Source organism: Parus major, chromosome 13, assembly GCF_001522545.3.
Source record: "Parus major isolate Abel chromosome 13, Parus_major1.1, whole genome shotgun sequence".
Lineage (NCBI taxonomy): Eukaryota > Metazoa > Chordata > Aves > Passeriformes > Paridae > Parus > Parus major.
In genome coordinates this window covers 4032719-4058615 of record NC_031782.1, presented here as the reverse complement: position 1 = coordinate 4058615, position 25897 = coordinate 4032719, and the positions used below count along the sequence as shown (strand labels likewise).

The 25897-nt window shown below is 39.8% G+C and overlaps 1 protein-coding gene across 6 annotated transcripts in view; it reads right to left on the bottom strand.

Annotated features, from left to right (window-relative positions):
* EBF1 (EBF transcription factor 1) overlaps positions 1–25897 on the bottom strand; it is a 265802-nt gene that overhangs the window by 18320 nt on the left and 221585 nt on the right. For all 6 annotated transcript variants that reach the window (XM_015642123.3, XM_019008183.1, XM_019008184.1 and 3 more), the window contains exon 11: positions 12622–12710. In XM_015642123.3, the coding sequence (XP_015497609.1) occupies positions 12622–12710 (89 nt within the window). The remainder of the gene's footprint in view (positions 1–12621; positions 12711–25897) is intronic.

The following is a 25897-nucleotide window of genomic DNA, read 5'->3' as shown; positions in this document are numbered from 1 at the left end:
GGAAATATGGTGTAGTTAAACACTAAAAAAAATCAGCCTCCTTTTTTTAATCCATACCACTAATGCTGGTGGTCCCATTTCCATAAATGATGGGCACGTAACAACAACAGAATTAGCAGCAAACACAGGTGTGTTCTTCATCTAAACACAGGGTGGCATGGAATTAACCACCATTAATATTGTTGGTTTGGAATAACTCTTTGAACAAACTGTCATTTGAGAGTCTGGATGCTCCCACCATATCAGCATCAGCTGATGTTTCTGGCAAGTATTTGGAGGGTTTTGTTGCTAAAAGCTCTGGACTTATCTGCTAATGTGGGGTCTAAGTAAAGGGAGAAGAGTGGGTATAGGGGAGCAAGATATGCAGAATTAAAATCACTCTGCTGGGACTTAAATAATCTCCTTTAGGGACTTTAGGGACAACAGGGATGTCATGACTCACATCCAAGTCCCTCTGACAGCTGGAGAACTTGGCTTCTCCTAAGTAAGTTCACAGCATGTCTTGTCCCCCACCCCTCAATCTACCAGGAAAGGGCATTTACAGCCACGTGCAGGAACCCTTCAGAGCTGTCAGGTTTTACCTCATGAGGCCAATCTACCTTTCATGCAGGGCTGTAGATACTTCTGCATGGTGCCCTTGTATCTGTGCACGACCTGCAGCACATCAGCCCAGAGCTGGCAGGTGTCAGTCGTGTTTGGGGCTCACAAAACTGTGCCAATTCTCTGGCCTCCCCTACAGCATTTCCCACAGAATGTCCTGCAGGCTCACACTGTGAGGCTCTAATGACAGATCCCCTCGGCCTGCAACAGCCAGATCAGGAGAGGAAACACATTTTATGGCTGCACAGAAACCTGAAGGGTTTGTAGCATGGAAAGACCCATTCTCCTGCACACACTTCTTTTATGGCATCCCATCATTCATGTTATGGTCAGTTTGCCACATCCAGTGAATCACCAGAAGAAAATCTAATTAGATGCAAACTAGAGCACAAATGGGTAAGTCCACATAATTTGGTGACCAACAAAAAGTCCTTCACCAACTTCCTTTGTGGAAATCCCTCCCTCCACCCCACCAGGTTACAGTGACTCACACTGTTCCCCTCTATCTATTCCCCCTGCCAAAGAATTATTCCTGATTTATTCACATCAGAAAATGACAACATTAGACCCTTTCCTTTTAGTTGACCTCACAATGTTTGTCACAATGACCTAAAAGCACTTTTTCCCTTCTAAATTTTCCTCATGCACCTCCACTACCATCAGCCTCAGGGCAATTTTGGATAGGAGCCTCAGGCATTTCTTTTTTTGCAAATTTACTCCTATTACCATTTGTATGAACATCTACAGTACTTTAAAGCAGACATCCATTATTAAGACTATGGAGTTTTTAGATTTGGGGGCCTTTTTTTGGTTTTATATAAGATTTTCTTTAGTTCATCCTCTTGCTGGTATTAACATTCCTATTTCTTGGGAGAAAAAAAAAGTAAAAAAAAAAAAGTTATTTCTCAAAATCTTCTCCTGACTATACTCAGATCCTTTTGGGAAATTGTCAACATTCCCTTATCAAAGAAGAAGAAGAATTTTTTTAATTATTTGAAGGATCTAGACTTAGGTAAACTTCCAAAAAATTTGGAAAAATGAACAGAAGCACTGAATTCTAGCACTGTCATTTGAAGACACTGCACAGGCTGTTTTAGCAGCCTCATTCTATGGATCATAATATTGCATCCATTAGAAAAATTCCCTGGAATATTGGGGATTAAAAAAAAGATTACCTGTGGCTTATGATTTTGTGTATGGCACAGTGCAGATATCAAATAATGTTTTTGTAAGAATGAAAATCTTTCCTTGGCAAATGGACACGCTGATATCTATTTTCTGTGATTTGTATACACAAAGACTTTCCAAACACAGGTCAAGTCCTACCACTTTTATATTGATCTCACATTAGGTCAAACCAGACTGCATTGGGTGGCTTAAGTCACTTGGCTGCATTTAAATCTATAAAGAAATTTGCTTGGCAAAGCATGGCAAAAATCCTGCTGAGGTGAATCAGAGGAGCTGTGTAGCAATGAAGGTGTAAATTGTAGATATCTGTTTTGTCCATTTTTTTTTCACAGTTTGTCTAATGCATTTACCCATATAAATATCTAAATATTCCAAATTAGCTCTTTTCTATTAAAAAACCCACAAGTGTTTAATCACATTAAATTAAGGACCCACCCACACTTTCTTTTAATGAAGGTGAAAAAAAAACCCAACAAACTAAACCGAACCAAACAATAAGACCCAGCCTATCATTAAGATCAGTGAAACTGCCACTTTCCTGGATTGGATGCTTCAGGTGGGAAGTGTGAGCAGTTGGAAATTGAGAGTTCAGGTTACTTTTAATAGCAGGAAGAAACTGAAAAATAAGACACATTGAAATTCTGACCTACAATAATATTCCACTCTGTTCTGTGGAGAGTGGATGCATAAAAATGTTGAAATAGAGACTGGAATAATGTTGGTGGGTTTTAGTATAACAGTTAAAACATTGCTCTGTCATAACCCCTACAAATGACTACTTTCAATTCCATTTTATCATTGGCATAATTAAAAGAAGTCTCTAGAAAGGGGCATTCTCATTACAGCCAAGGACCACTTCAGACCCCATTGAAATAAAAAGACAGAACATAGATCAGGTGCAGATACAAGTGATAATTTCTGGGGAAGCATAAAATACCAAATGTGTAACAACCATATTTTATGTGTTCAAAGGACTCACAGTATTTTATTGTACAAAGAGACTTTGGCTCAGAAAGACAACTTCAACAAAGTGACTCCTTTAAGATATTCTAAAAAAATTTCAACTTTCTTATCAGAAATAAAAGTTATTTTGTTTCTTGTATTATTATTTTTTAGTTGACAGTCCTATAATTCAGCTGAAATTATCCAAAGCAAATATAAATGTTGAATAACTATGAATTTAAGAAACCTATCCAACATTCAGGTAACACTGTGTACAGCTCCAGAAAGTAAAAGCAGGCACAGCATTTTACATGATCTAGGGCTCCTTTTTCAGTGTTGAAGGAAAAGTATTACCATTGTCACTACACCAATATATTTTATAGAATTGCTTCAAAATACTGACTTTTCAAAATCCATCAATATTTCAGTAGCTTTTTTGATCAACAAAACCTCAGCACTCATGACAGTTTACAGCTGAATAATAAAAGAAAATCGAGATTATCAAATTATGAGAATTATTTATTTCCTGTTTATTAAAATATACTTTTAAACACATTTTGTTTGTATGAAGCTCACATTTGGAAAAAATTAGGCAACTCTATTAAATGTTTGGACTTCAAGATGTTATGAGCTGATGACATGATGAATCCAGCATTATTAGTGGAGACATGTCAGTCATCCTAAAGAACAAAATCAACAAAATTCACCATTTCTGTATCTTGGACTGCCCAAAATATAGTGACAAAAAATGTGTTGAATATATGTGGCTCTGCTTTAAAAATGCTTGTGTGTCTTGTTTTCATTCTCCTCTCAGCAAATGTATCATTTGTTACCTGTGGTCACAAATGTATTCCAAAATATTCTTTAAAATAAATCCAAAATGCATTTCTGTGCCTGTACAAGTAGGTTGATATTGTGCTATTGTACTCAGAGGACATTCCAGTCCAGTTGAGTTATATCACCATAAGTTACATGATTGACTTTTACAGCAGAAAGAAAAGGTTGTACTCAAACAACTGTTATTGCCTCAATGGAAAAAAAAAAAAAAAAGAAAAAAAAAATCAATGAATGTAAAATGAACAAGAGATTTTGTCCGAGTTGCAGTTAATACTACTGAAGAGCTATGGATATTAAAAGGTCAACAAATAAATTAGTCCAAGTGTTATGAAATGAATGATTTGGCTTATAATTGTATTGAGTGCAAATTGTTCACTGCCTATTAGACCAGGTAATTTTTAACCATGGTGCCTCAATTACTGTTCCATAAGCAATAATACAGTTGTAAGAGCCACCGGTTCGATCGGGTGACCTGGGAGACACTCCAGGACAGCTGCCTCTGCTATGATGGATCACTGAGCCTGATCTCCAAATGGTGCCAAACCTTCCCTTCCTGGGAGGGGATCTCATAAAAGAAACATTACTGCTTGATTCATTTTACCAAAATGCTTGAGTTTTCTAGCGTCAGCAGCTGGGCATAGATTGTGAGGCTCTGTATTTCTTAGAAGAATTACGACCAGAGGCATCCTATTGCTTCCAGCACTCTCTGCTAAATGGCATCATGATGGTTTGGAGGATGCTTTTCCTGCTACTCAATTGGACTGTGTTGTGAGAAATACACAGCAATCATATTTTACATCACCACGTAAACCACCACATAACACCTAAAACTAGGCCAGAAATGGAAACCCTAGGTGAGATTATAGACATTACTTCACACTTCTGCAATGCCCCGTGTTCACAGATCTCAAAGCACCACTTTAATGGGAGCAAATTAAACTTCACAACGTGCTTTCTAGGAAAAAACACTCTCTCCCCCATCTTCATCAGAGACAGCCTTGAAGTGTAGCTGTTTGGCTGAAGTTACAGCGGGCTGTGGTTACAACCAAGGCAAGTTTTGTAGGGTGAGGTAATATCTTTTATTAGAGACATCGATACAGGCGAGAAAAGGTACAGGCAGCGCACAGGAAGCAAGGATGGGCACCCAAAAACCTGTTTTATTCCAGTTGTATCAGTCAGTCCAAGCTATAACCACTCCCTACAAATCTTGATAGCCTTAAAAAGGGAAAAGGAATCAATCTGATATTGCTTTCATGCTAGGAAGCAACAGCCATGGGCAGCAGCTGTGTTTCCCCATTGCTCCTTGGGGCACGGTGCTCCCTGTGAGCCAGGGCTCAAAATAAGGCAGTAAAGGGCTCACCAGGCTTCCCAGAGGACTGGGCCTTAAAGGGTCATAACTAGGCTGTAACTACACAGATCTGCTCTCTGCCCACATATAAAATAAACTGAAGAGGTAAATGCAAATCCTGAATTATCAAATAATCCGCACAGGAGAAACCACAATAATAAAAGCCTAATTAGAATAGATTGTATCCCATACAACCAAATCCTGTTTATATTGTCACTCTACTATATTTTTGATAAATCACTACATTCAAGCAGTCTATTGGGAGGGTGGTTTTCCATTTCACCTCTCCATTGAGCAAAAAAATGACTGGAGTCTGAATTTCAATTTCACCAGCATACAGTTGAACTGAATATTATTTGGCACAATACGGTGTACAACTGAGCCACTAAATGGCTGATTTACTAAATTATTATTAGATGAGCTCTTGCTGTTCCAAGTGAAAGTGCAGTCACTGTCTCTCTTCATGGTGTGTTCAAATTGTTCTGTGTTTAAATATTCAGCATGAGGCTAATGTGAACTGATGAACTGAGACTACAAACGTTCACTTTCAATGCAGACAGGGAGACAGAGATGCAACATATCGTGTGGCCTGCGGAGGTGAAGATGATTTATGTTTTAAGATGCAGCTGCCTATTTCCATTAATATAAGATACTCTTAATTAGCTTTGTGTTTGGTCCAGGAGTTTGGAAACGTAGCTAGAAGCTAGAAAACAGCTCCAAAATTGGGCATAGCTATGTGGCTATGGAGGCATCAGAGTCCTGGTGAAGAGGTACTTGAGCCCTGATCTCTGTCAATAAAGTGCATGAGCTGCTTCCACAGTTTCATTATTTGCTCTCTTTAATATTTGAGCTGTAATTTAAAAGTATCACCTGCAATTCCTACCTGAGCATTAGAAATCCTTGGTATGTAAAGGACTGACCATGTTGTGTAATTCTACGACTTTCTGAGGTGAGCGGATATGGAGGGAAAGGAAAAAGAGTGATTTTTAAGAAAGGAGATATTTTTAAGAAAGGTTAAAGAAAAAAAAGAAACAATTTCTTTACTGCCACCTGCTGGAGTTGACAATAACCCTTTGTCCCACGGAGAGAACGAGCTCCTCACTTGGAGGACAGTTAGGGGAGCATTTAAAATACTGTGATCCCAGACACTTACAGTAGATTAGAATTTTTTATTGGTGCTGTGTTGCCATAACAACATAAAGACAGCAGATGACTTAAGCTAAGCTTGCAAAGCAAAAGGCTGCTCATCTGGCAGTTAAAATGAATACAGTTCACTTCACAAGTTCCCCATATGGACCCTTAGTGTATGGTAATGAGGATACCATATGGTGGGAGAAAATGCACAGAGAACAATTGTGCTCCACTGGATGAGTGAAGTGAGCAGGAAGTTATGAGGAAACACAGGAGAGAGATTTGTGTGTGCTCTCTCTAACTCAAGGGTTTCTTTCAGGGGGGGGGGGTTCTCTCTCTTCTTAATCTTCTTCTTAATATATACATGCATAGAAATGACAGAGAAACATATTGCACATTTTGCAACATCATTCATCATAAACTGTCAGCTGTGTTTGTAAATCAGCTTGGTAAGATCTTAGAAATTTGTAATTCTTAAAAGGTAAAAGTGCTAAGTTTTTAGACAAAGTGCAGGAAAATTTAAGCACTTCTGACAAGTAGAAACATTAATGGTAATCATTTTAAAAATGCTTGCATCTTCCTGCCTGCATGTTTAGCTGTAAATAATACCGCAATGAATAAAAGCTTTAAAAAAGGGGAGGGGAGGATGAAATGGAATTTTATTTTTTTTTTATTTCCAAAAGGATAAAAAATAATAGATGATCAGAACCATATGCAAGCAAATTTCTGCTGTAAATGTACATATGCTATACGGTACACTGTACTAACCAGATCCCAAACCTAGTAAGACAGCTTGCTAAAGGCTGCAAAGTCAATTTTGTACTACACATGCTTCATAAAAGATGAATATAAATGCATTAGTTAGACACGGTGAGCTAAATTAGAAGGTCAGGCAGGGCTGGAAGGGCTGAAATATCACACAACCAATGACTGTAATTACTCTTTTTTTAAGTCTATTAAGTGGTGTTGTTCTATCAAGGCTCAGGGGTATAGGACATGAAGTACAAGATAAAGTAATGTGTATTTATTACTCCCACGGGATCAATTTACTAGATATTTTCAGCTCCACGGAGCAAAATACACAAATGCAGCCTTTGTTACTTTCTTCAAACTGTGGCTTTTTCCTTCAAAACCTGCTCCTCGAAGGGATTGTGTTTACCTGTTTGGTGTCTTCCTGTCATCCTCAGTTAATTGTTGTTTTTGAAACCAACAAGGATGAGGATACAGGAACAGAGAAATGTGGGGATCCCTCCTACAGGATGCTCAAACAAGTGGTTGGAGTCGCTCAGCTGGAATGTTCAGACTAGAAAATCCAATCCCAGGCATGATTTTTACCCCAAGGCAAAGCAGAGATCAGGAGTGGAGAACGGCGCAGAGCTCCTTGTCATCATGTTAGCCCTGATCTATTAAAAGTTTTGTCATAGATTCTAAATTACACCATCTGCTCTAATCATTTGCTGAGTAAATGCTGACCCAGTTATAAAGAAAGCTCAGTGAAATGTGTGTGCACACTGCTGACCTTCAGAAAGGAAAGGGCTCCTTGCCAGCCCTGTGCGCTGGCTCTGCCCTTCAGCGAGCGGTGCCTCTGTCCCTTTGCTCTGCATTTCAGACCCTGCACATTCCCACACACCTCTCTGACATCCACCAGCCCATAAAGGTGACACTTTCATGGGTACCTCACCATCTCAGAAGCTTTGATTCCCTCTCATTGAATATCCTCTGTAGGATAAACAAACTATCAGTCCCGCAAAGCAAGCTCCTCAACCAAGCGCTCCAATTGTTAGGAAACTTAAAAAACCCCAGTTGTTGAGGGTTAAATACCAACCTCAACTCTGGTCTCACATTCCTGTAAATTTTACAGTAGAATGTAGAACCCTCCAAGCACATCCCATGACCTCCTTGCTGTACAGATGAACTCCTCTTTACATGCCCCCCCTTCCTGCCCACGCTTAATATAAAAGTTTTATTAATGATTCTCTTGTCATGCTGATAGGAACAAAAAAAAAAAAAAGGAAAAGAAAAAAAGGAAAAAAAGGTGTTTTCTTAGCTGAAAATTACTAACTTAGTTTAAAATACAGTATATGTTGAGTTAGTAGATGGCAACCCTTTCTGGAATTTCCATTGGGTCTGTCTGAAGCAGCAAACTTGAGCTGCATTGTCTTCATTGCTATTTTAACCTCTGCTAGCAAGCCTGGGCCAACCACCCACGTTTAGAGACAACCTTTATTTGCAATCTAAACAATACCCATGTCACGATGGATAAAGGGCAGATCTGTGGGATTTCATATGGAAAAAGACAACTGCTTTTGCCAGCCTCTGATTCTTAATAACCACATGTCTTCTATTAGTGTGTCCTAAACGAGGAGGTGGGCTATGTCTTGGGGGGGTTTAATGACTGACCAGAGAAAGGGAGCTGAAGGGAAGGAGGATTCTGGTTACCTGTGCTCTCAGCTCAGCAGGGAGCCCCCTGTGCACTAGAGAGAGAAGCTCCACTTTCATCTACATGAAGAGAAACCAGAAGTAAAGGTCCCTTTCAGGAGGGATTAGGGGTCTCCTAGAGAGCACTGAAGGAACAGACTGGGAGGGAGAGGACGTCAGATCACAGAGGGGGTTGATGCAATGACTTGCTTCTCAAACACAGAGTGAACAATCTTCTGCTTAATCTAAATACAAGTGATGAGTTGTAGGAGTGGTGAAAATGGCAAATAAAATCTAGGAAATTGCATATAAAGAGGAATAGTTGTTATTAAATCATTTAGGATGGATGTGTTTCAAATCTAGCTCACAGTTGAAGCTGTTTTACAGCTCTAGCTGTGGAGTTTTAACAAAATTGCAGAATTGCAACGTGTCTGCCAGGGATTTATTTTAAGGATTGCAGGGTAGTTACATGAATGAACCTTAATAGACTCAACATGTTGCTGTGATCTGAACTCTTCAGTGATCTCCACTGCAGTTTATGTGCACAGGAACCAACAACACGAGTGCATTTGTGTGCACGTGTGCGAACTCTGGAGATGGGAATGGGGCACAGCCACGTGCAGGGCTGTTCCCAGCTCCACACGGGCTCTCTGCACTCTGCAGGACACTGACACCATTTCTCAACCTTAGCAGCACAGTGCTCCTTTTCTCTTATCCCCAGAGATCTCCTGTTTCCTCTGATCTGCCTCCTGTCTATTAGAGAGGAAAGGCTACACTGCCCAGCACACTCCTGGTACTTGAATTACCAAGCTTTGAGTGCTAATCCCACCATCTCTTGTCTCTCCTCCTGGTGCTTGTGGGTGAGGGGGTGTCTGTACAGACATGCACATCTCCTTCCACTGCCTGCCTTCCCTGACTTGTTCTGGACAAGAAGGGAACTCCTGTTTTCCTGGGTTTTAATTCTGGCTCAAGCTGGCTCCATGGCTCAGCTGCCAACATCAGCTCCCTCTCTTTTCTCCAGAAACTATATATTGCATTTCTACTTTAAGCACATCAGATGTCAATTTAGCAGCCCAAAGACCCCTGTTTCCAGGTGCTCTCATTCTCCTCACTGTCAGAGGGCATTCTCTACTGGAATTTGACTGTTGAAACACTGGGAAGGAGAAATTATTTTTTAAAATTTGTCTTTTTTTTTCTTTGCCTGCTTCCAGCAGATAGTTGGAACATTTCTAAAAATTCATCCTGAACATAAATATTGAGCATTTTTGAAAATACTGGTTCCAAACTTGTGGAGATCAAACTTCTCAAACATCCTCAATGGGTTTAGAAATGCTGCTAACTCCTCAGCTCTGGAGGGTAGAGCTCTTGACACTCACTTGATGGCCTCAGCAATTCTCTTTGACTGCAGGGATAAGTCACAGAGCAGAGTGATCTTGATGGTCCATGGGAAGGGCAGCATTCCCTCATGAACACAAAAATTATAACCACTTCTACCTCTGGAAAGATCTCTAATTCATCAGTAATGTTTCAATGGAATAATGGCCACGAAGCCTAGCAGCAATTAGAGAAATATGATTTATTTATTTAATGCAAAGGCACAAGCTTTTTCATGAACAGAAAGTGAGGATGTGCTGCCAGGACAACGGGGGAAATGGAGGGAAGGACTTTGAGAGCTCTGAGCACTGCTCAGCTCTCTGCTGCTTCTCTCGAACATTTGCCCTCTCTGCCCGTGGTTCCACTGTGGGAGCCATATGGCTTCCAACACTCCTCTAAGTAGCCACTGAGAATTGTCTGTAGTGGAATAGTGCCAAAGCCCTTCCTGGTTTAATGACATGGGGAAGAGCTCTGTGCAGTGCTCACCAGCACAGAGTGAGGATCACGGCGTCCTTGATGATGATCCTGGAGCCAGCAAGTGATGCTGGGAATTGAACCATCAGTGCCTCAAATACAGAAGTCGACATGTGCCAACCCCTGCTGCATTCAGCCTCTGTGCATGGCATATTAATGAGACTTGAACTTGAGGTCCAACCTTCAAGCTTGCACAGAAGGAATTACCCAAAGACAAAAAAAAAAAAGAATAGGTCCTCTCTTCATCCTGTTTCCCTCTAAGTGTTACCAGTTTCATCACTGAGTTTGTCCAACCTTTAAGAAGTAACTTTTATTTTTAGGCCATCACATCTTACCTCTGCAGACATAACCACAATTTTCCTTGATTTAAAGATTTGAAAAACTCATTTAAAAGATACTCCAAAGACACACATGAAGCCAAGAGGGTATAGGAGGGGACAGATGACTCAGTGCTAACCCTCACTCTCATACCTTTTCCATAAATACCTGCTAAATTTCTGAGTCAGGATATGGAGAAGCTTTCTTCTGCCTGATTACAGGCAGGAGGAATGTGTGGTACCAGTCTCAGACCAAATGGGAAAGAGGAGGGTGCTCAGCCTGGATGCTGCATTCCCACATTCCCACACCAGCACAAAAGGGGCATTGCTGGGGACCCCCTTGGTGGCTCAGGAGTCAAAAAGGAGCCCAGTTCCTGTGGAGTTTGGTGATGCACCACAATCCCTAGACACATAAGTCAATTTGGAATTGCCCAGTTTTATTTTACTTGAATTTTGTGATTTAAATAAAATCTATGGCCATCTACTAGCCAGCTAGGGAAGCTTTGCAGCATTTTTTTTGGGCCTTGGAAATGCCTGGTGCACAGTGAAGGCTGGCTTCTTCTTTTCTGAGAAACTATTTTTCCTCCAGAAGCACATTTGGCAGCAGAGGCAGGATAGAGGTGAAAAAAAAAAGGCCCTACAGAAGGATGCTCTCTTTCTTTGGAAAGGGTTGCACCTCTGGAGTGGAACTTGACAAGCCATGAAAGCTGTGTCCTGCTGCAAGTCTGTCCAAATGTTAGGGAAAGGGACAGCTTGCAGAGGGTGAACAGAGCCAATGGTAAATGTAACTCTCCAGGACAGCATGTTTCTCTGGTGGGAAGAGGGAAGGACAACACATCAGTGACCCCAAACCCACAGCCTGCAGCCTTCCTAGGCAAAGATAAAAGACAGAACAAGCCTGTAAAAAAAAAAAGTCACACACTGAATTTTATTCCTTTCAAGGAATTAAACAAATTAAGTTCCAGTGTCCAGGAAATCTCACCTTTCAAACACTTTAAAAATGCAACTAATCAAAGCCTACAACAATCCCTGATGAAAGCCTGTGGACAGCTCAGGGAGCTACAGAAGAGAGGTCACAGGTATTGCCCAGTCACAAAGGCTATACTGAATGTACATTAACTGAACAATTCATTTGTCTGTGTCTCAGCTCTGCAAATTCACATTTTCTTTTCCACAGGGAGTGTTCTGGCTCCCCAGCTCACTCAGTAACAGCAGATAAAACATGTGGTGGCTCACACAGTGACTCCTGATCATCACTATTGCTCAGAGGTCCTGTGGACATGAGCAACACTTAAATCTCCCATCTCTTACTCCACTCTACTACAAAAGTCACTGCAAATTCTTGCAAGGTAGAAAAACCAGATCTGAGTGCAATACCAGTGTTTTCCCAGTACAAGAAACCTATCTGAACAATGCTGTCTTTCCTCCAGCTTTTACTTGACAGAAATCAACAAAAAACCTCTCTAATTTTCATGGGAACAAACATCGCTTCAGTACACAATGCTCTAATTAAATCAGCAATCCTGAAATAAAACAGTATATAATCATTATTATCCTAAACCAACACATGATGCAGCAGCAATGGAGTCACATCCAATTAACTTGATTTTATCAATGGTGAAGTTCTCAGAATTATGCTGGCAAAGTTCTACTGGTACCAAAACCAAAAAGCATCATTACTCTACAAAAACACTGCTCAGCCCCCAAAATAGTAACCAAAAAAGATGTTCATTGTTAAGTATTTTAGAACACAGTGAAAGATTTGTGTTTAAGAAAGGCAAGAGTTGTCTCAGTTAGCTGTGATTGGAAGATAACAGAATTCTCCTTAGGCTCCATTGCTGATTGGGTTTTCTTGGTCACACCTCTGTTCCAGCTTATCTGGGTTGGGTACCACACCAGGACCATCACATTTACAGAGCCTTGCACTTTCAGACAAAACCAGGCAGCAACCATCCTTACCACATTGAATAAAACAACAAACTTTGTGCTGACCTTTGGCAAGCGTTCGGGGTCACCGGGGTGCCGGGGGATAACCTTCTGTAACCTTTGGAAACCGTAGTCAATGGTGGGTTCGTTCAGAGCTGAAACAACAACAACAACAACCAACAGCGTGAGGTGACAAAGGCAGAGCAACGGGCTCAGGTGACAACAACGGGCCAAGGCAGCGCGGGACCGCGGCAGGAGCGCGGCAAAGCCCCTTTTGACTCAGAACTGAACGAGTTCTTCCTTCAAATGCTGCTCAAGGTTGGTCCTTTGACTCCAACCCAAACCCTCCCACTTCACCTCCTCCAGCGAAGCTGCTGGAAGATTTGGGGATGATCTTCCAAATAGGAAGCAATTATTATTATCTCTGAAAGGCGCAATTAAATCAGTTTGATTTACACCCCATGTTTCATGTTGGGTTTTTCATATTATGAGGAAGGTGATTGGAAGACAAAAAGTAGTTACTATTCCAGTGCTTTATTTGTTCCAAATTTCATTATACATTTAATATGCTCCATGTGCAATGTTCACAAATAATTTTGTTGTGAAATACAGGCAGTTGTCTTGGCAGAGGTTTTATCTTTTTACTCATCAACACTGACTTCAGCAGCTTAGGCTCCAATCAGCACTGAACTGATCCAGAAGACTTAATAAAAAAACCCCAAAATATATATCCATGTTTTTAGTTCATCTTTCCCTAGTCCTTGTCCGATAAAATGGAGGTGAGAAATGGTGAAAGTGGAACACTTTAATCTTCATGAAAATGCTGGTCTGTCTGCATTAATGGAAGCTCTGATTGTGTCAAGCCTTTAAGCACATGCTTATCTGTAAGCACATACTTAAACCCATTTGCTTTCAGCAAAGCAAATTTGAGCATATTATGTTTTTTATATGATTGCCTATAATTACAGGGGACTGCACTGAATGACCTTCTAGCTATATTTCCAGTCATATGATCACTTTAAAACTCAGATGTTAGTGAGACTTCAACATGTGCTTAGAATTTCCTAAGTGCTTTGGTGAACTGGAACAGTCAAGTATTCTCCAGCATCTCTAAACAACAGCACATCTTGACTCTCCCATGCCAATGGAGATGTGGAAATATTCCACAGCAATTTGTTCAAATTTCTGAGTTAAATTGAAAAAAAAAAAATCAATATGAACATGGATTTTTATATTTTCAGCCTTTTATTTTGTGGAGGGAAAAAAGATCTTTTTTCATTTTTGAATCACTTTAAAGTTTTCCTTGTCTTAGCTTATTAATAGCAAAAAGATAATATTTCTCACAGAAAGTCTTATTAATTTATGAATATATCATACACCTTTATGAGGATGTTGTTATGAACTTTATTATGTGGCTAGAACGACGATATTTTTAAGACTGCAGAAAGATTTAGCATTAAACTCCGTCTCCCATCCTCAACATGGCATAACCTGTCTGTACTTCCATGTTTTAATTGAACATTTTTCCATACTCCTGAATGTTATCATGAAACCAGTATATAATCCCTGGCTTGTTTCTAATTAATTGGCTCCCATAACAAGCCCACAAAACAATCCCTTTGCATTACTGTCACTTTCAAACCACATTTCTACAGCAGATTGTCCAGCTGGCAAGCAAAGGGTCAAATTTCCATCTCCTCCTGGACCTTTGGCACATCCCATGTCCACAAGCAAACCCAGCAATGCTGCTGCAGCCTGAGGCAGAGGAAGGTGATGCTGAGGGACCCAGACCTACCCAAAACATTGTGTGAAACACAAATGTGTGGCTGATGGGGACTGGCTGGAGAGGCACAAGGTTCTCAACATTCCTCTAATATCAGAGAGGAACCTTCTGTCCATATCCTGAAATTACAGTTTTATGGGGTAACACCAGGCCAGAAATCCTTCAGGGTTTGATTTTCTGAGCTTTTTCCTACCCCAGAGGTTATGACATCCCTCCAGTCTCCTTGTTAGTTTGGGGCTTTTTCAGGAATTTCCTTTCATCAGGAATATCTGAATGTGATCTTTTATTTATATTCAGGTTATTATATGGAAGGAGTGAGCATAAGGCTTTTCCTTATCTTGGGCTCTTTCCTGATTCTGGGATAGTTGGGGAATTTTTTTCCTACATTTCCTTTCACACCCTGGCCCTTGCTGACATCTCTGTTGTGTAGTTTTCAGAAAATACCATAGAACCTTGGTTTGGGACCCCCTGGTTTCCTTACCTCTGAGTTTACTTACAAGGCTGCTTAGTTTAAACCTTTCTCAAATAAATTCATTTACTGCTGTTTATATTTATTATCAAAATTAGCTGTTCCCTGAGAAGATTAAAAAACCCTAAAGCCCTACAGTTCAAATTTACATTACTTTTGCAAGTATGTTCAAAGATTTTAGAGTGGTTCTGTCAAATGTGTTTCTCCTCTAATTCAGACTAGTTTATGGTCATTTCCCTTTAGATCCTTGGGGAAAGTAGTTACTAAATTCTGCAATATTACAAATGGAGGCCAGTTCTGAAATCCCCCCCAGACTCAGCAGTCATTTTCTCATATCTTCCTACACGTTCAACACATTTGAAATCCACAGAGTATTTCCTCTGAGTATTTTCTGAACTAAATGGCCCCCAAAAAAATAAAAAATAAAACGTTAATTTTATGGTCCAATCTCACAAGACATCAAGCATACTGTGAGAGATAGTGAAAACTTTCTGCCTCAAATAGCTTCAGCTTTGCTTTAGTGGTGGGGAGAGGCTGCACACAGAAATCTGCAGGATTGGGTCCTAAACTGCTATTGTTAAATACCACACATTAGTCTATAACCCTTCAACCTTTCAATCTTAGATAAAATTTTAAAAATATAATAAATATTTTTTTTAAAAAAATAAATCTTTAGCTGCCTGGACATCTGACCACAGATTGGACAATTTCAGCCCTCCATTCCTTGTTCATTTACAACCCAAAAGTTGTAAATCATCTCTCAATGAAAGAGACCTGTTCACATATTTAACCCCACCCTCAGCATTAAAACAAACCAGTTGTGTGTCAGGAGGTGGAAAAACTCCAAAGAAAAGGGAATATTCTCATTTCCAAGCACTGCAGAAGAGCTGCCCCAAGGTCAGACAGCACCTCCCTGTGAGGTTTTGCTCTGCCCCAGTACACGACTGGTCTCTGCTGCTCAGGTCCATCCACAATAAGGCATTTCCCAGCCCTTTAATTCAAGTAACAGTTTTCTTTCCATGATTGGAAAAAAAGAGAATCAATCAGAAATACAAACTCTCTATTTGTGTTCTTGACATCCCTACATTAAAAACAACACATATGGTACTTAAAATGCATTCCCATTACCTTATATTTTAAAAGTACCATTGAAAGAACTACTAACTTTAAAAAACTGTACTAAATTCAAATAGGTCCCAAGGCTAATGGAAGCAATTTGTATACCAACCCAAACTGACTGGCCCACTTTTCAAAATACAGGTATGATAATCTTGTGGTTTTAAAAGGACATTTAAATTGAAAGACTGTGAATTTAGTACATAATTATACCAATAGAACCCTTTAACTTGTCAACTTGTAAATCTAAAAGGCTATCAATCATTTCTAAAGAGGAAATAAACCTTAAAATTCTTTGATTGACAGTGCTTATTTTTATGTGGGGAAAAAAAAAAAAAAGGAAAAAAAAAAAAAGGAGTAAAGTGGCCAGAAATCCATTTACAAAAGTACATTGTTTTACATAGGTGAGTAAAAAGCCAATAATTACACCTCCAAAAGACATATAAATCAAGGTAAGTACTTTTCCCTCACTTACATATTTTAAGTTGCAGTAAACTTCAGGTAACTTTTTATTAAAATACTTTTCCAAATGCAAAGCTTATTGAAGCCATTAATAGAGTAGCATTTTCATTTAAGCTAATATAATCATTTTTGCAAATACAAGATTTAAGCCATTTTTCTCCTTCCAAACAATAAACTTTCAGCCTGTCTCTTGTGTGAATTAACTAAAATTACACCCAGGTGTACAAAATCTGTCTATCTATCCTAGTGTATGAGTTAAGGCACAATATTTATTATTCTTACCATTTTATGAATTACTTCTTAAACCCTTGAGGAAGAACTTTCTTTCAAATTAGACTCTAACAGAATAAGCCATGAAGCTCTTTATGCAGCAAGTCTAAAGCCATAACTCATAAAATCTAAGGCTTTTAATCAAGAAAATGCACAATGTCTGTGGAAATAGGGATGTGTACATTATAGTCATCTTTTCAAAGTCCAACTTATGTTTTCAACAAAAATGCTCCTTATGCCTCTGAGAAAAAAATGTTTCCATCATAACCATAATTTCAAATTCTGCACAAATAATTTTAATAACCACATGCAGATAATCCACCATCTTTAAAAGTCTCTTTCTTTTTTTTTTTTTTAGTCAGTGGAGGGCTTTTTTTAATATTTCACATAATGAATTCCTACTGTGTCAATAAAGCTCTGGTTGTTAATTGAATGACTGTCTGATGTATCTGAGAGAGGAATTTGTTTCTCTGGCCATGCTGCCAACTCACAGCAGAATGATCGACACTTAATATCAGCAATTAAAAGGACCTGTTCAAATATCATATGGAATTCGTAGCTTGGGGTAGTGTAGGAGAGCCCTTCACCAAGGAAAACTCATTCAGCAAATGCAGAGAGTAATTGAATTAGACACATTTTAACATTATTATTCAAAGAAAAATAAACACACACTACATAGAAGCATTATGGAAATATTTCAGAATGTAAAACATATCCAGTTAATTTGTTTCCCATGCATTCATGGTTTCATTTACTCCTTTTATTTTTCAGTCCTTGTTTCTTTTTCATTCTGTTTGACCCAAAACCAATGAGAAAGCAGCACTCAGACCTATGAACTTCCCATATGCTTTTCCAGTGGAAAAGGCTGCAAGGAGAGTGAAGGGACTCTGAGTGCTCAAATAACCCCAAAAAAAAAGGCTGAAGGCTACAAAAAAATTTGCCTCAGGCCCAAATGTCTGACCATCCCTATCTCTGAGGAGAAATCTGGTCTTGATTTTTTTTTAAGTGAAACACTCAGGGAAAGTCTGTACATGGGAATTAAATATCCCACAGTGTTTGCTCCTGTGGAGCACCAGGGAGTCGCTGAACAGTGGAATGAAGATTCTTTAGACTCTTCCTCTGTCTCTTCACAGATTTCTTTTGTAAATCTGGCTCTACAACAAAATTAGACAGCTGATGACAGGTCCTGAATTGCAGTGTCAAAGAGGTGGGGCTTTGGGGTCTGCACACAGTTGTTTTGGTTTTTTCTTTCCTGTCCAATGAGAGGAACTTCATCAGAATATAAATAGAAGGTGACTCTGCGGCCAAGACACACAAAGTTTCGTGTCTCAACACCTCACAGCCACAAAAGACTTCTGCTGCAAGCCCCTGACCCTAACAAAATAAAACAGTGCCTGCAGAAGGTGGGGACAGGACAGGACTGACCATGATAATGCCAAACCCCAGGTACTAAAATGCCTCACTAAGGCCCTGCAGTAGAGCAGTGCTGGTGCTACAAAGCAACATTTTGACCCCAAACCCAACAGCTCTTATGCACAGTGGCCTCTTTCTGCCTGCTCTACAAAGACAGCAACAAAAACCCACTTCAAAACCCCATCATCAAATGAGAAAAAAAAAGTCTGTTCTGAAAATCTCCCTGCAAAGACTTTTCCTTTGCTAATTAAAGCTCCTTAAATGAAAACATGCGAGCATCTGAGCTATTGGTTGTTGTTGTTGTGAATTTGTCTTGCTTTTTCTAAAGTTTTCTTTCCACTGACTTTCCCTGGAGTGTTTATTCCCACAAGCAGTGGAAAACAGAAGTGGGTGGGACAGCGAGAGCCTGCACAGAAAGGTCTGGGCTAGAAAGGCTCTTCCAGTGTTAACCCAGAATTTCCTTGTTTTTCTGGTCTTGGTATTTAAATGTGTTTCTGTACATTGAATTTGCTCCATTTCTAAAATGAAGCTGTGACATCATGTCATTTATTTTTTAAAAAATTAGAAATAGAGAAATCTGAAATGTAATTCCTACATTTTATTGCCATTTAATGCCCCAACAGACACCACGTGCTTGTGTCAAACAAGCTGAGTCAAGTGACAAACCCAACACAGAGTTCTCCCGAGCTTCCCTTGTGACTGCTCCTCACTTGAACTAAAGATGCAACAGGCCAGTGTTTGAGGCAGCTCCACCGTGTCCATCAGTGTTAGTACAGACATGATAGAGTGATATTTTCTTCCTAAAAACAATTTTTTGCAGGAACTTGGAGCCAGAGGAGCCCTTCTCACCCAGCCCACTCTCTGCTGCCAGAGGAGGTGCTGAAGATGCAAGGAATGCACGTCTTGAGCCCCATATTTTTATGGAAGTTAGAGAATGCAATTATGAGATCTGTCTAGCAGGAATTATGTGTTGGTTTCTCCAAGCACATCAGCTCTGAAAGTTCACTCATAGCAACCTGCAATCTGGCTTGGTGGGGAAAAAAAGTCAAACAATTTGTGAGCTTCACAGTTTCTTCTTCCTCTGACTGCACTGACCTCTTGTCTAATGGGGAAGATTTGGCCTTAAGGGAGTCTGAAACAGCAGCCAGTTTCAGGCACTGGAATTGAAACACCCCAATTTCACAACAGCCTGGTGGAATTCACTGGGGATGTGCATACAGGGGCCAGAAGGAAATTAATGCATGTTGGTTACTTCGTCTGGCTGTCCAGGTTAATTGATGCAACTTCAGCAGTCATTATAAAAAGGGATAAACAGCATTTACATGTGAATATTTCCCAGTTTTTCAGACACATTCTGGAGGTACATGTGAGCATGCAGCAAAAAATTTACTGAAAAGGGCTGGTTCTCAATGGCTTGTCCCTACATTTTAATAAATGCATATATGTGTACACATAAATACAAGCACAGAAATGCAGCCAAGCCAAGATTTAAAACAATGGGTGCATAAGGTTAGTTATAAGATCTATATTTAGACCTACTTTAAAACATTTTAAAAATAAAGACACTGCATTTATTTTTAAACTGTTGGCTCAGAAACAGGTGCAGAGTTGTACCAGAGTGTGGGAGATGCTAAACTGTCACCTCATGTAACCTTTTCTTTCATTCTGTATTCTGCATATTTTCAGCATTTTTTCCTTTGCATGCACTTCTCAAATTCCACAATGTAAGTGCATACACCTTTAAAATTGTCCTAGAGATTATTTTGGATAATGTACAGGAAGTTTTTTTCTGTTTTCACCCTTCAAAAACTCCTTTGGGGTAGACAGTATTGAAAACCATTGTTGAAACTTGTTTGTATGCATAAATATTTCCTTTTGAATATTGCCTCTCTCACTTTTAACCTTGTTATTTCTTATCATCTCTTCAGATTATTAAAAAAATTATTACCAGGGGATGCATAAATGAAAAACCTTGGTGTCCAGTGTGAATTCCTATCAGAAGCTTCTCAGCCTAAATTTGTCTGCTTCTCAGAATTGTAGACTTGTGACATGGAAGCACACTATGGTCAGAGCAAAGAAGAATCTTCAAGAGAGAAAACTGGAAAAAACTCCAGCTATCACATTCAAAATCTCTGAAAATGAGATTCACAGGGAAACACAAGTGGAGCTGAATCATAAAAATGAGATGAATTATGCCTAGCTGTAATGAATATTATAGGTGTGGTGCTCTTGGAAGAGGCTGACCTGCTGCAAGGTTTAATTTAGGGCTTTAATCCCTCTCCATAACTAATTTTAAATCCCTTGAGAAAATAATAGTTTTCAAACACCTCTATTTCTGAATATAAGCTTTGGTTTGTTGTACTGGTTTTGCCCAAATGAAATTGCACTAAAGATACTCACCCAAAAGCACAAGGACCATTTTGGCTATACCTGCATGATGGAGCAAATTATTTAACATTGAAACAGTTGAGTTTGTTGTTTTCTACTTTGTAACATTTAAACAGAAATGTATCATTTGAGAGCTTTCAGTAGTCTGTGATTTCAGCAGCAGATGTATCACCTGCTTCCATAATTGCTCAGGGTTTAGGGTTCTTCTCTGCAAAAATTTTGACAATAAATGTTATCAAGGGTAAAAAAAAAAATAAATAAAATCATCCCAGCCTGTCTGATAAACATGTTTCCCTGCCCTCACACCCCAGTGAGCACTGTGACACTATACTTTTATCATCTAGTGTGTGCTCAGAATGAGCTTAGAACAGCAATTGCCAGGAATAGGCAGGCGATAAACTGCATTGATTTAACACATCTTGTTTTCAATCATGCTCGGATTTTCTGAGCACGCATTTTTCCTGTACTTCAGCTTGTAGCTTTTATCTGACGAGCTGATCCCTTTTCACTGGAAAATGAAAAGGTCGCACAATAAGACACGGTTTACTGGAACTTGAGCACGCACCAGGGAAAGTATTTTAGATAAATACTGTCAGACATAGTGGAGCTGAATTTCAACAACACAATTGCTAAACAACAATACTTATTACTCTCTAGAACAAGCCTACAAGCAACTTATGGCTCACAGCAGGGGAGATCTCAGAGTTAGGCTCAGGAGTTAAAGAAACCTTATTAAAGCTTGTTTAAAGATGCACCACTGCTTTTGCCTTAGTGCACCCACCAGCCCTAGCCCAGGACCAAACTAACACCCCCTCAATTCCTTTCCTAGGTAACTTATAAATTATGGAAACCGACAGCAATGACTTTTCTTATTCTTTTGTCTTTTTTTTTTTTGGCAGAAAGGTGATTGACTACATGCTTGATTTAATTTAATCAAATGGAGCACTGGGTGCTGGTAAAAAATAAAATTATCCAAATGTGAAAGTAATTTAACTGAAACTAATTCATTAACCAAGGTGAGTCACTGAGGAGGTCAGTAAACAAGCAAGGAGTAATATGGCATGAACCATGTACCAAAAACCAAGGTGCAGCAGGCTCAGAAGAGTAATTCTAATTCATTTCCCTCCTCCCTCTGAAGTGATTGCAGTGATCCTGACCAAAACAAGACTGGAAGAAAAATAGCCTCACTTTTCCCTAGAAGGGGCAAAGAAAATTTCCAAGTTATTTTTTACTGCACTGATTTTACCCAAGAAAAGACATTACCTATTCTTCATGGAAGATGCAGTATGAAAGGGAATCCCAAAACCAAAGCAGCATCTCCACAAACCTCCTCCCCACTTCTCACCAATGCCAGTGCAAAACTGGTGTGAAATATTTTTCTTACTTCTCTTGAATGTGCTTTTACTCATCTAGGTCCAGCACAAACTCATCTTAGATTCACTTTGTCCAAGATCCTGAACCAGTTTAAAGCAGAATGAATCTGTCAAATTTTCTGAAGCTACACTGACACTGACTGAAGTTTAGTCTGTTTACTGCTTATACACATCAGATAGCCAAGCCTCCAGCTCCAGTCAGAGACATCCATCTTTAGGATATTCCACTCACATTGTAAGCCTTACAGAAAAAAATACCATAAATATTATTTAAGTTACATTTTTTAATTGTAATTTTAAATAGGCAAGTCACAAGCAAAGGGACAGAACTCAAGGAAAGCATAAAGGAAAATCCAATTTTGCATGCAATGCCACCTCACATTTAGCTCTGGCTAATTATTAGCTCAGGCTCTCTAGCCTGACTGTAAGAGAGCTCACATGAGCATTGATTCTTCCTTCTCACCTGGCAAGGTTTTGGGTTGTTGTTTTTTTTCCTAGAGGAGTTAGTTGGAAACCCATGCTGCATTTTAGGGTTATCTCATGCAGCACAGGCAGAATTCTGATATGTCTTCTCCATTAAGTGCTCATAATCCCGGGAATGAGAGTAACTCATTTCTTCCCAGGGTGCCTGTTAACTGAGGATCTCATCTTAATTGAGTGCACAGCTCAGTTAAGCATCTTCACACCCAGGAACCATTAGTGCCCCTTGGGCAGCTCTGCCAGGCCCTCCCTGCCTGAGGCTCAGCAGAGGAGGGGATGGATGCAGGTGATGAGCAAACACCGTCAAGGGCTGCTGCTCCTGACAAAATGAGGGCTCTAGGGCTCAACTGGCTTTGGCTAAATTATCAGCATCACATCACCTTGCCAGTCAATTCCAGAGGGATCAACAAATCCTGCAGCTCTGCCCCCAAACATGAGCTCAGTACCCTCAAACACGCCTACAGAGAGATCAATGCTCTGGAATTTGCAGCCTAACAGGCAGAAGGCAAGAAGAAGCAAATATAATTGCCTATATCCTTCCCTTCTCATCTTGCCTCTCTTCCACCCTCACCATTTACCTTCTAGAATTTACTTGGTAAACCAGTGAAAGGGATTATGGAAATTAAATGGTGCAACCATTTGCCTACAAAGCTGATATCTCAAAAAGAAGCTGTGAAAGGCAAGGAAGTGAGGAACCAGCCTGAAACTCACTATCCTGTTATGAAACTCTCCCAATATTTCATTTACAGTGGGAATGAACTTTGATTCTTCAGTGGTCACTGCTGGGATATACAGAAAAACACTCAAACTGGTTGATGGCACCCCGGAGCAGTAACCACATCCCTGCTTGAATTGGATTATTTTTTCCTAAATTGGAAATATTAAAATTTCCTTAATTAATAAAGAAGTGGAATACACAGATTAAAGATTGTGAAATTATCAGTAAATAGAATGAAAGATGTAAATTATGATGGATAAACAGATGCCATCACATAGTTTTATATATTCATGCACCTGTACTTATTTCCTAATTTTCTAGATATAATTGGCAGCCTATAGGAAGATTCAGATCTCAGCTCTGAAGTTGTCAATAAAATACCTTCCAAGTAGCACAGTATTGCTATTTTCTCTTGTATAAAACAAATACCTGTTTTCCATCCAATTCAAAACAAAAGCAAACCCCCTGTAATGGATTACATTATTCTGCACAACTTTTTTTTTTTTTTCCTAATAGATTTCACAAGAACTGTTGTCATAAAAAATTGCCACCAAAATCTATGTGTATTGTATTAATATGCCTCAAAGTTCAATACCGACACAAACAGTATCATCAGGTGATAAAAACAAAGATGCTGCAAGTGTGACATGAAGAAAGAGTATTCGGATGTTAAAATCTAATTTAGCAATTTGCAAATTGCCACTCTAAAAGGAGGAATTTAGCATTAATCTTGCTGGAAGTGGCATATTTATCAGGAACTGATTTGCAGCTTTCCAGGCAGTAAGCAATGATATAAATACACTTCTGGGTTCATCAGCACTATGCAAGAGTGAGCTTGAACAGACAAACTCACGGAGGCCCTGGGTGTGTGAAGGATTAAGCTCCTGGCTGCCAGAGTTAATTTGTGTGCACAGAGGATGCTCTGATGCTCCTGCTCCAAACCAGCTCCATCACAGCTGCCCCAGGGTGTCTCTGCTCCCTGCTCTCCTGGGCAGTGGATCCCAACTCCAGGGAAGCTTTGCCCTCCTCCCACACGGTCCTCGTCAACACCAAGCCCATCCTCTCTGTCAGGACACCTTCCCTCACCAAAGAGGACACAGAGAAAGGGATGGGACTGCAAAAATGTCCAATACCTTGTGCTTCAGAGAAGATGACTTTGGTTTTGCACTGAAGGCCCTGTGTTGGTGCTGCACAGCCCATCCCTGCAGAGCCTGGGCACAGCCAGGGGGGCTGGCCACACCACAGAGGTCTCTCAAGAGAGGAGATCCCCACCAGGGAGCTTTTATCAGTGTGTTGACTTTGATTCCCACATCCTGTGTGGTCTCTTCCCTGTCTGAGGTACTCAGTGGTAAAAGCAGTTATTGAAAATAAACCTGAATTTTAGCTGATTGAGTAACAAATGGACACTGGCAAGGTTCTGTGCATTCTGCTGGAGCAGATGGATCCTCCCTCACCCAGGCTGAAGCTGGGGGAGACACAGCAATGATATTTAAGTCTAGGACATGCAAGCTGCTTGATGCTTTCTCTAAACACCAAAGGGAAATGCAATGTCACCTTTTTCTTCCAAACTTTGCTTGTTGCACAAAACAAAAGTGAATGAGCAAGAGAAAAGCAAAAAATTCCCATGGGATTTGCCTGCTCTACCTTGTCATTTGCTTTTGTTCCCTTTCCTTCTGCAATTCCCCCCACACCAGCAACATAACAAAGTCCCCTTCAAAAACTAGTAATTCAGTAGTTTATCACAAGGATAAAGTAAAACATGAAATACTGAAACACAAATAAAGGAAACTAAAGACACCATCTCCTGGGCACCTAGAACAAAACTAGAAAAAAAAACCCATCTCTTTCTGAACTTTCAAATATTCTGAAATTAAATAATTGGAAAGGGGGAGGTGGGATTAATGCAACTCTGTTTTAAAGCTTCTTACACTGTGAAATCCCACATTATTCTATAGGCTGCATTCACCATCAGCTGAACTGACCCACTGAACTCTGGTGTGTCAGATGGCAAAATTTAGTTTCAACTACTCTTGAAAAAGTGCTCAGGGTTGACTTTTATGACATTCAACTACTGAGCATGCAAATCATTATTTATTATTTCTTAGGCTTTCAAATCTCACTGGATTAAAGGACACATTACATGATTTGGTCAGAATTTTTTTCAGCTCTGTATTTTAATCAGATTATGGCTGTAGAGACCTTAAGTTTCAGGATATTTCCCCAGCAAAAAAGATGTATTTCCACCAGCAAGAATGAAGTCATCCTCTTCGTTGTGAACCTCTGCAGTGTTTTTTTTGCCTCAGCACAAGAGCTCTTTCCACATTATTTGGCTTCATACATTCCCTGCAATTTATAGCAGCCCTGAATTATTTCTCAGTTTCAGAGCTGGGGAACAAACAGCCACAAAGCCATAAAATTTAGGTACCTATGCCTATTTAAAAATCCCAGCAGGCACCTAAATGAACTTTCAGGACTCTAAACTCAATTAAAATTCTGACTTTAAGTAACAGGGTCAGAATTACAAAGGAAGCCTGAGACTCAAGAGGGTTTTCTGCCACTGGAAGAAAGGCTGGACCTGCAGTTTGAACTGTCTGAGGCATCAGGAGACATCCAGATCCTTCAATCAGTCAAGCTTTAGTGAACTAAATCTGTAAATAAGTACAAGGGACAAAATTCAGAATGTCTTTCCCTGTGCTGTGCTGGGCAAGGGTAGAAGAGCTGGGCACAGTTTTTCAGCAGTAAACTGCAGAGGAAAGGAGCTGCCAGTCAATGATAACCTCCCATTCCAAGCACTTAAAGCTTTTCAACTTCAAAAGGCACTAATGAGTAAAAATTAGTATCTGCTCGTCCCTCTGCTATTGCCTTCAAGT